Source organism: Orycteropus afer, unplaced genomic scaffold, assembly GCF_000298275.1.
Source record: "Orycteropus afer afer isolate SDZICR_OR568_19922 unplaced genomic scaffold, OryAfe1.0 scaffold00474, whole genome shotgun sequence".
Lineage (NCBI taxonomy): Eukaryota > Metazoa > Chordata > Mammalia > Tubulidentata > Orycteropodidae > Orycteropus > Orycteropus afer.
Genome location: NW_006922061.1, coordinates 2,004,230 through 2,015,826, shown reverse-complemented (window position 1 = coordinate 2,015,826; position 11,597 = coordinate 2,004,230). Strand labels below are relative to the sequence as shown.

The 11,597-nt window shown below is 35.1% G+C and overlaps 1 protein-coding gene across 1 annotated transcript; it reads right to left on the bottom strand.

Moving 5' to 3' along the window:
- Positions 1–2,704: 2,704 nt before the first annotated feature.
- On the bottom strand, positions 2,705–3,628 carry LOC103209054 (olfactory receptor 5V1-like). The gene is given in 1 exon segment (XM_007954821.1): positions 2,705–3,628. A coding segment is annotated over 1 exon segment (924 nt).
- Positions 3,629–11,597: the final 7,969 nt, after the last annotated feature.

Genomic DNA, 11,597 nt, shown 5'->3' with positions numbered 1-11,597 from the left:
GAACTGCTGTATGGAAAGTGAATTTGCTCCTTAAACTTTCACCCAAATCACAATAAAATAAATAAATATATATATAAACAAGCAAACAAATAAATAAAATAATATATGACTTCTTCAACCGTTTGGAGGGGGATCTATGTAGGAAATCCTGGATAGAGTTGGAGAACAATGTGGAATAAAACTCAAAATCTTTAAAACAAAATAAAAGGACCGGCTTTTCTGGTTTGATAGAGTCTGGTGGAACTGCAGAGACTATGGCCCCTAAATGTCCTTCAGGTCTTCAATTAAACCCATTTCTGTGGTTTCTAGCCAAACAAAAGACAGGTATATAAGCTGAACACTTACATTAGTTAGATATACTCCTTGGAGAGATCAATCGTGAAAGAATAAAAGGGCTGTGGATGTGTGCACAGGGAGGCAGCTAGGGGCAGAAGGGAGTAGGCAGGAGTGAATGACAGGGAAGGACATAGGGAAGAGGTGGCTATGGGAAGGAAGTGGCAGGAGAGCTGTTGCACTGTGAAAGATTACAGTCGATGTCATGAAACAAATTGTACATGAACTGCTGTATGAAAGATGAATTTTCTCTGTATACATTCACCCAAATCATTATATATATATTAAAAATAAAACTTTACTTTTAAAATTTTTGAAATTAATTCTTCTTCTCAATTTTCAATATCTCTAACACATTATATTTATGTAATCCTAAATAGTTTAATTTAATTAAACGTTATGAGCATCAACACTGCTGAGGCTTTGTGGAATTGATGTCTATTAAATTAAGCTGTTTGGGTACGATCACCTCTCTTCTCTTCTCCTCTAACTGTTTCCAACTCTCCCTGCACCACATAGACACATTCCAGACCTTCTTTTTCAAGTTTTATAAAGGGAAAACATTTGCCATGTGTTTAGTGTGTTTTTGTAGCTGTGTACGTATCTAAATGAGAGACAGAGAAAGTAAAGCCATAGAAAAATTTTATCAGATTTTTATTTTTTAGTTTCTCTAATAAGGCATAAAACATACATAGTCTAATAATGCTATCTCTCTCATTATAAGCAAGGCTAATGTATATTTTTTAAAAAGGGCTATACTCTGATGACATAGTGGGTAAGGCATTTGACTGTTAACCAGAAAGTTGGCATTTCAAAACCACTAGCTGCTCCATGGAGGAAGATGAGGTAATCTACTTCCATAAAGATTTACAGCCTTGGAAACTCAATGGTGGTCGGAATGAGTTGGAATCGACTTGATAGCAGTGAATTTGTTTGTTTCTTTGTTTGTTTTTTCATTTATATAGGGTCAATTTGGACTCATAGCAATACTATAGGACAAGATAGAACTTCCGCAGGGTTTTATAGGCTGTAATTTTTACAGGAGCAGATTGTCAGGTGCTTTCTCTCATGGAAGCACTGGCGGGTTCAAACCTCTGACCTTTCACTTTGCAACAGATTAATCATAGTGCCACCATGATCTTTAGCATAAGAGCAGGACTAGAGAATGTTGGTATTTTAAGTAATGTAAGCAATCGTTGTACCCAATTCTTCTATATTGTCACTTATTAAGAAAAGATATGTGTTTGTGCTACAACACAAAAAAGCTAATAAACAAATGTAGACCTGATTTTTACAATTAAAAGTTTCATGACACATGTATGGATAAGATCAATAATTTTTAGTAAATATAAATTATTAATGACACAAATATTTACCTAGTATGTCAATAAGAAAAAAACAATTGTCATTGCAAACATTGCTAACATTTGTTTGCTTCTAGAACTTTTAAAGACACTACGGTTCTCCTATATCCATGGCTGCATGTTAAACAGCTTCCCAGAAATCCATTCCATTAACTCAACATGTTATGCACATGCACACACATGTTCAGTGGTTAAGCAACACAAATAAGCTTGCTGATTGTGGACATTAATTACTCCTTTAGAAGGCAAAGACATCATTTTAAGATAATTCCCAATCACTCCATACCTAGTAGGAGAGCCCTAAACTTGGTTTTCCCAGGTATTAGCCACCAAACGGTGAGCAATGTTCAGTCCTATTTATGCCACCATTTGTAAATAAGACAAGTAGAGAGAGCGTTCTGCCTACTACATGCAGAAAGGTAGTGGGCAATAGTCTAAAAGGATAATGGCTGTTTTCTTTCTAGGACCTTTTGAGGTTGAAAAAGAATTAAAACTAACTCAAATAGCACTGAGTATTGTTCCCGATTCAGATTTTAGGTAGGAGATTAAACTGCACATTGGGCAAACTATGAAACTAGAAATTTTGTATAAAAATAGCAACTACAAAAGCATGTTTTTATTTATCTCAATAGATGTGTTAATCATATATGGTTATTTTGCTTATATCATTAATGTCCCTTCTCTGATAAGAATGTTATTGTTGTTGCTAATTCTAAGATTATACCCTTTGGGCATTTGGAATCTTAAAATAGACCTACTTTAATGACAAATTAACAACAGCATATGGTAGGTTTTTTTATTTTATTTTATTTTATTTTTTGTCCTTTCCTTTGTAATGTAAATAATTAACAAAATAAACACCATGATATATATTTATTCTTTTCTTGGTTGCTTTATGAGATGAAAAATCTGGGTTCCATGGCTGCAAGAGAGTAGTTTATATAAGCAAGTACAAAGACAATGGAGGGCAATGATCAAGGCAATATGGTCAGTAAGAGAGAGCATGCTTATTTGGATGGAACAAGTATTTTTTTCAAGGCCACCTGCATATCCATATTTCTCAGACAGTAGACAACAGGGTTGAGGCTGGGTGTGATAATGGAGTAAAACACAGACACTAGCCGTCCTTGCGTGGGAGAGTAATGGGAAGCAGGCCTCAGGTAAGCAAAGCTCCCAGTGAAATAAAACAGGATGACAGTGGCCAGGTGAGATGAACAGGTAGAGAAAGCCTTCCAACGGCCATCAGCAGAGTGGATCTGAACTATGGTGGATATGATGAGAACATAGGAAATTATGGTGAGGAAAAAGGCACCGAGAATCATGCACCCACCCACTACAAATCCAATTTTTTCATTGGTTCAATAATCACTGCAGGAGATTCTCATGATAGGGGAGATGTCACAGAAGAAGTGATCAATGACATTGGGCCCACAGAATTGGAGAGAAAAGGTGTTGATTGTGTGAAAGATGGCATAGAGAGCTCCATTCAACCAGGCTACAATAACAAGCTCTGTGCACAACTTTTTACTTAATATGACCCCATAGAGAAGGGGTCTGTGGATGGCCAGACAGCGGTCATATGCCATGGATGTGAGCAAAAAGCTCTCAGATGCACACAACATTACAAACAAGAAGAGCTGAGCTACACATTCCCAAAAGGAAATGACTCCTGAGCCCATGAGTGAGTTGATCAGTGCCTTGGGGATGGTGACTGAGGTATAGCACATGTCCAAGAAAGACAGATTCTTTAGGAAGAAGTACATGGGAGTGTGGAGGCGACTGTCTCTGGTCACAGCTGCAATGATGGAGAGGTTTCCCAGGAGAGCAAAGAGGTAGATGAAAAGTTTAAGTGCGGCGCTAAGGAGTCTCAGTTCAAGAATGTCTGAGAAGCCCTTGAGAATGAATTCTGTCACAATGGTCTCATTTGTCATTTCCATATCAAGTCATGAAAACAGATCATCAAAAAATATTCAAGCTAATTGTTTTCAAAGGACATAATCATAAAATCTTCCACGGAGGTGGTCAAAAATAAAATTGGATCGCAACCATATTTCACAAGTCCCATTTGCTTTTCCGTTCTTTCTCTCTTGCAGCTGTTCTCTTAATTCTGAAGCATAATAGGATCTTGAGAAATAAACACGTATTCTTTAAGTTGTTGGTTATCTACACACATGTATTTCATAACAAATAGCATATTTCTAATGAATTCACATTACTTACTGCAAAAGAAAAAAATAGGTTGATTCTTTCCATAATGAATAAACTAGTAAGTTTTAAGTTTTATATTCACTGCATTGACCAGATGTTGCGTGGGAAAAAATCATAGAAAATGTTATAACACAAATGTTCACAGGACTGGCCAGATAATATGAATAATTGCACAGATCAAGAACAGTAGTGATGGCATAAGTTCAAATAAGAGCTATCTTTTATCAGGCCACTCTTCCAATTTTTCAGTAGTATGAAAAGTTTCAGATTTTAACATAACACTTCCCAGCCTGTCAAAGAGAACAAAAGTGGGTTAGATCTGACTGAGTGGCCTTTACTACATGCAAGTGTGTATCTGGTCCCTCAGTAGCTACCAGGACTGTGCATTGTTCTTACTGCAACAACTCAGTAACTGGGAGTTTGTCACCTCAATCCATATGGAAACTGTCAAGACCTTTACACAACTTAATGTTTTAACTAAGATTGAGAAAATGAGTGTAAAGAATTAGGGTCTGTTATGAGGAAGAGAAAATAAGCTGACATAGGTCATTAGTAATAAAAGACACTACTTGGAAATCACAGGCAGCCTCCAGAGCTTTGGTTGAAGTATACAACTGAAAACAGAAATGTAAATACAAGGGCAAATCCAGTTGCTGTAAAGTCAATTCTGACTCACAGAGACCCTGTGGATTTCAGAGTAGAAGTGTGTCCCATAGGGTTTACAATGCTAATTTTTCAGAAGTAGATTGATCACCAGGCATTTATTCTGAGATACCTCTGGGTGCCCTGAACCTCTAACCCATCAGTTAGCAGTCAGAGTGCATTCAAATATGATTTTTAAAACATCTATTTAAATTTTCTTCTGAGTCAGTCATGTCCACAACTTTTATTGTTCGTACGTATCTTACATGTTTTTATGAGCAATACCTGTCAGAAGTAAATAATATATTGTTCATGACAGAAAGTTTGAGCTATGTTCTATATCACTATTAATCATTATATGCAAAATAGTTGTAATTACATATAAGAGTAGGATAAATGATATTTTTAAATAAAATAGAATTAGTATGAATTGGCTTTATAATCACAGTGTTTTTTTAAAAATAAAATATTTTGAAAAAAACTTCAAAAACTAATTGAAAAGTTTTGATTTTCTAACTCTTTTGGGAAAATAATATATGATGTAGAAAAAGAGGGAGTTTTGCAGAATGTCAATAGGAAACAAATCAGATTGCTGTTTGGGGTCTTTGTGGAGAGAAGAGTAGGATGACCAAGGAACACCAGCTAGAAGAGGTAATAAGGTCAGCCCATTTGGTCAACTCCATTAAAATGACTCATTCATTTTATGAATGAGAGAAGAATGACATTCATATGTTTATTACTTTTTTCTGCCCTCAAGCACTAACTGAGCATTGCTCTAATAATTAAAAGATTTAACCTTCCCTAGTCAATGTGGGACAGCAGCAGTTCAATGGTAAAATTCTTGCCTTCCATGTCAGAGACAGGTTCAAGTCCTGGCCAACACCCCTTATGTAGAGCTATCCCCCATTAGTCAGTGGAGACACACATGCTGATAAATTTCTGAACATGTCTCAGCGGAGCTTCCAGACTAATGTGGACAAGCAAGAAAAGTGTGGTGATCTCCTTGCCTCAGTCAACCAAAGAAAACTTCATGAATCACAATGGTTCGATCTTATTATGCATGGAGTCAACAGCAGCTAACCAAGACAAATTTACTAATATACACTCAGATGGAATAACTGAAACAATATGTCTTGGAAGTCATAGGACTGTAGCAGCAGGATTACCTAGGGAAAAAAAATCAGCTTAGATTTTGACAAGTTAACCTCTAAACATAGTTTCCACATCTTCAGAGAAATCTTAACAGTAAAGAAAATTGTAAACACATTTTAAGATTTGTGCGTTAAGCCCATTGTTTCTAATGAAGGAATTTGAGCACAATGACATTGGAGTTCCATTATAATATAATAGCCTCAGATTTTAAGGGAGTTTGAATTAAGCACAGTGCCCAAGAACAGGCACAGGAAAATATGAAGCTTGTCTTTAATGCTTCCTGCTGTCCACCTTGCACTATACTTGCCACCACTGGGCTCTCTGTTATAACTGACCCACATGTGGATTGCCCAATGAGCAAGATAAATGAGGGTTAAATTATGATTATTTACTAATCTATAGTGAATAATTTCACATGAGTTTCTGTTGAAAAATGTGAAACTTCAGCACGGATTGGTATGTAAGCACAAGTAAGCACATGCTAACCTTGCTTACTGGGTACTCCATCCCAGTCAGGGATTGTAAATTTGAAAAGAGACATTGATTCTATAGGAAGTTGCTATGGCTTTGGAATAGAGACAGATATCAACCATATCTAGAATGTAAATCTTTGATGTGGTGAAAAATGTGAAATTGTTCACTACAGATAAGTAAGTATTCACAAGTAAGCCCATGTTTACCTTTCTTATTGGATAATTCATCACTTAGATGAGCTTTTATCCTCAATCACTCAGAACAAATAGAACCTCCACCTGACTCACTACCTGGTCCCTTCAACTCTCACGTAGCCGAGACAGATGCCTCATGTCAATACTCACATTTCTGTATGAATTGTTATATTTGTTAGGAAAATCTGAATTTAAAACCAATGTTTCTTTTCCCAGTCATTTCAGACATTAATATATTAGTAAAAAATTATGATTTAAGAATTAAGTTGAAGATCTTCCTGATAAGCAGAATACCATGGTAATTAGGTGAATTCCTGTATTTGCACAACATTGAAAAGCTGTGTGTTTTTTTTTTTTTTTTCATTTTTATTATGTACAGAGTAGCAGATTGTACACTTGTTATCTAGTCTTAATGTCCATGTAGAAGCAGACCTGTGTGGTCATGTTTAAATTGATCATTTCTCAGAACATTAAGTGAAGGAACATACTTCTGGGTGCCTTGGTTTAAGTGTTTGGGTTTTTTTATCCATATTATTAAACTGGTAAGTTTTGCAAACCATGTTATGAACCAGTGAAAAGAGTGCAAAGCACAATATAATAAAGTTAGAAGATTTAAGATCCAGCATTTGTTCACCACTTACAGTAGTCTGATTTCTTTTTAATCAGATCTTTAACCTCTAACCCTCAATTTCCTACTAAATCAGACAGAAATAATGATATATATACTTTGTCTCATTGTTTTGTTATTGGAAGTTAAATTAGATAATGTAGGTAAAATAATTAATACTGGTGGCTTGGTGCCTAAGGCATTTGACTGCTAACCAGATGGCTGGTGGTTCAAACCCACCAGCCACTCCTCAGAAGGAAGGTTGTTGGGCAATCTACTTCTATAGAGATACTGCCTCAGAAACCCAAGGAGGGGTCACTTTCAGTTGGATCCGACTCAACAGCAGTGAGTTTTTTTTTTTTTTTTACAACATTACTGTTTCTGTTGCTTTAGTATATATAAATAGGTACGAAATTATAGCTAAAAGATAAAGCATCATGGAGCAACAAATTACCATCACGAAAATATTTTTTATATATAAACAATGCTATATCTTCCATTGAATAATTAGTGTATAATTAGTAAGGGTAAACCTGCTATTTGCCCTGCTTATTTCCCTATAATCTTGTTTTTTTTTTTTTTTTTTACATTATGACCTATTGTTCACTGTGAACAAGGTATTATTCACAAGACCAAATACAATTCATTAGTCAACAAGAGCACAGTCCCTTCTTTTTCCTTTTATTTCATTTAACAAAATAATATTTAATGTTTAAACAGTGAGGTAGAACCATTGTGCTTCTATATTTCAAGTTAATAATGCATTTCAATAGTATCCTAGTTATTGTATATAATCATACCCAATTTAAACATAGCATACATATATGCATATGTATACAAATATTGTATGTATTCCTTTAAAACACATTTTGAATATTTGAAAGTCAGGAATAACACAATACATGCGCACATATACATACATATAGTAAAAGTCATATGTGGAGTAGTGAGATATAGGCAGAAGTTCTTACGAAAATGCTAAAAAATGTGAAGCATTTTGAGCTGAGATGTTGATGGAGTAAATCTACAAAAAAAGGGAAAGATTGAATGAAAGGTTAATGATTTTAGTTGGAGGAAAATTGCAGGAATATGGAGATGCAAATGTAAATATTAACATGAATTAGCATATATAGAATCTGTGGTTGGATAAAAAATGAAGAAGTAATTCAAGTTGCCATAATTAGTTATAATTGCATAAATAGTGTTACCAGTTATCAGTTGCACTCAAGTTGGTACCAACTCATACTGAACACCAAACCAAACTCAAAGCCATCGCGTTGATTCTGACTCATAGTGACCACCTTTGGGTTTCTGAGGTGCTAAAGCTTTACGGAAGCAGATTGCCCGGTCGTCCGTCGGTGGAGTAGTTGCCTTAGGCACTGCGCCACCGGAGCTGCTTTATCAACTCCTGGAGACCTCTTTATGTTTCAGAACAGAACTGTGCTCCACAAAGTTTTCAAGAACTGATTTTTTGGATATAATTCTTTCTTCCAAGGGGCCTCTGGATGGCTTTGAACCTCCAACCTTTTGGTAAGTAGCTGAGCACTCTGTTTGTACCACCCACCGCACACTCTAAATAACATTACAGATATGTAATTCCAGGTACACTGCATTGCGTGCATAGAAATGACTTCAGTGTTTCAACTGAAATCAATTCTATTCCAAACAGAATCATTTACATTTTACAGAATTTTCCTTAGACCTACAAAAGAATAATACATGTAAGAGAAAAAATAATTAATTTTTAGTTGGACACAATCACTTATTTTGTAATAATATGCAAAAATATCTGTAGTCTTTCAAAGGAAAGGAAGAAAAGTTTTCCAAGCAGCTATTTTTCACTTGAAAAATCAACTTGACTATTTTGACTTTATCAAAAAACTTCACCATTTCATTACTTTTTACCATCAATTCAGATTTTTTCCTGAAGTCAATATACTATCTACCAAAATCTATTATAGCAATAGGCTAGTTTTGAATCCTTGATACACTATTCCCTAGTTGTGTGTGCTGATACCAACACTGTTAAGATTATACAAGAAATAAAAAAGAAATGAATAATTGCATGAAAATACTCTGGGTGTGCAATCTTATATTAGTAATATAAGTAAGATTAGTAATATAATCTTATATTAGCTACTCTAAGATGATAATAAAATAAGAGCACATACTTCCTAAGTTTTTATGGAAGAGTTAGGTAAGATCACAACAAGGAAGTATCTTGCGTAATGTTTGGTAGAAAGATCAAGATCAATCATCAAATTGCTGTAATGTAGATATAGGCTCAGTCATTACTAGGTGAATAGGTCAGTTTTACACTGCAAAATAAGAAAAATGAACTTTTTTATCCTCCCAAAGCAATAATCAGTTGTCACCTTCCCTTCCCTTTCCAGGGTTGTCATAATGTAATTCCCATATATTTTTATTCCTCACTATGCTTGTTTCTAGTTTCAATAGAATATTTATATCAGTTCCTGAAAGATACACATATTTTTAGAAATGTTTAGAAGAGGATTGTAACCATTTTAAAAAATATCTTTTCTGCATTAAATTTATTTCATTTTCCCTCCATTTTTACTAATGCCTGAGATATCATAACTTCTTATATGTAGCCCAGCATTCATGAACACCGATGATGTTTAGTTTTACTATCCTTTCAGACTCCAATTTGTTACTCACACCCTTTTTATATATTTAAATACAACTGTTAATTTGGTCTATTTTGTTGTATTTTTATATATTTGAAAATCATCATTGTTGCCTTTCCTTCTGGAAAATAAAATAAGTAAATAAAACATTCTTGTTCATAATTTACCTAATAAAAATAAATCTTAAACTTACCTCTCTATTTAGTTACCTATTTCTTTCTCTTTCACAAACACATACACCAAGATCAGTTAAAAAAAATTGCAACCAGGCATAAATTATTTTTAGGAATATCTACAAAAATGGGGCTAGACTAAGAGCTATTAATACATTAAAAGTACTTAAATGAATGCAAAGTTCTTTGCAATATATTACCTCCTGTCTTCATCAGAATGACCTGCAAATAAAAACAGGTATCATTAAACTCATTTCATAGATGAGTAAATTTAATGTGGTTACCTCAAAAAATGTCAACAACCTCTCCAAAGACTAGGAACCAATTCTTAAATGTACAAATTCATGTTTATAAAAAGATTTCAACACATGAATACTTTAGCCTTATAATTCCACTGATTTATTGTGTAGATAAAGCCAGAGAAAGGAACAATAAGAGTAAAAGAATAATCAGAGATGGGACAAAAAGAACAAAAATCTGGGCTGGGATAGAACAGACAGACCATATGGGTCAAATCAAAGCTGTTTCTTGAGTTCAGAGTTAATGATGAACAAAAGTTGGAAGCATGAGTCCAATCTAGCAGAAAAGTCGTCTTTGTGGAGCAAAAATAAACCATTTCTGAGATAAAATTACTCAGAGTTCTCTGAAGGTGATAAGCATAACCTTGGTTAAAGAAACAAAGTTTCTTCCTATCAGCTGTTGAAAGACAGGAAATGCTCTGAGACTTTTTTGTTTTCCACAACATGACCAATAAAACTATCAATGATTTCTCCATATCAATGTCTTATATTGTGTAAATCAGATGCCAAACGAAACTCTGCATTCCCAGAAGGCAGACAAGATTATTCCTCAGACATTAGACAAGCCCTTTGGGATAAATTAGCTTTGAGGATAAATTGCCCACAAAACTTCCAACTACTATGTTCATCAGTTAGGTGGCTCAGACTATCCACTATTTAGTCCAGCCAGTCTGTGCATATAAATCCATTTTAAATATCCATTTATTTTTAGAAAAGAAGTCACACCTTTGGAAATAAGTTTGCAAAGCAATGTTTCAAGAGTGCACACATTTTTTTTTTATTGTGATTTTGGTGAAAGTTTACAGAGCAAATTCACTTTCCATATGGCCGCTCACATACACTTGACTACAATTTCCCACAGTGCAACAGCTCCCCTCCCACTTCCTCCTCAGAGTTACCTGTTCCCTGTGTCCTTCCCTCCATGCACTCCAGCCCCCTGAGCTGCCTTCCTATGCATACACAGTTCTTCTATTTTCCCATGACTGATCTCTCCAAGGAATTTACTTAATGTAAATATCCAGTGCATATCCCTGTAGTTTGTTTGGCTGGAAGCCACAGAAGTGTGTTCAATTCCAGACCTGAAGAGCAGCTAGGGTCCATAGTCTCAGTGGTTCCATCAGACCAGGAAACCAGGTCCCTGTTTATTTTTTTTTTTATGATTTTTGAGTTTTGTTCCACATTGTTCTCCCAGTTGATCCAGGATTTCCTACATAGATCCCCCTCCGAGTGGTTGACAGTGGTAGCTGGGCACTATCTAGTTTTTCTGGTCTCATGTTCATATAGGCTGAGAATCACATGGTATACCAGGCTCTTAGACTAATTGTTTCCATGTGTCTTTGGTTTTCTTTATTCTTCTTTGCTCTGGATGAGGAGAGGCCCGTTGTTGCATCTAGATGGCAGCATGCAAGCTTTTAAGATCCCAGTCACTACTTGCCAAAGTAGGATATGGAACAATGCTTTTGTGTAGTATGTCATGCCAATTGAGCTTGATGTCCCCTGTGA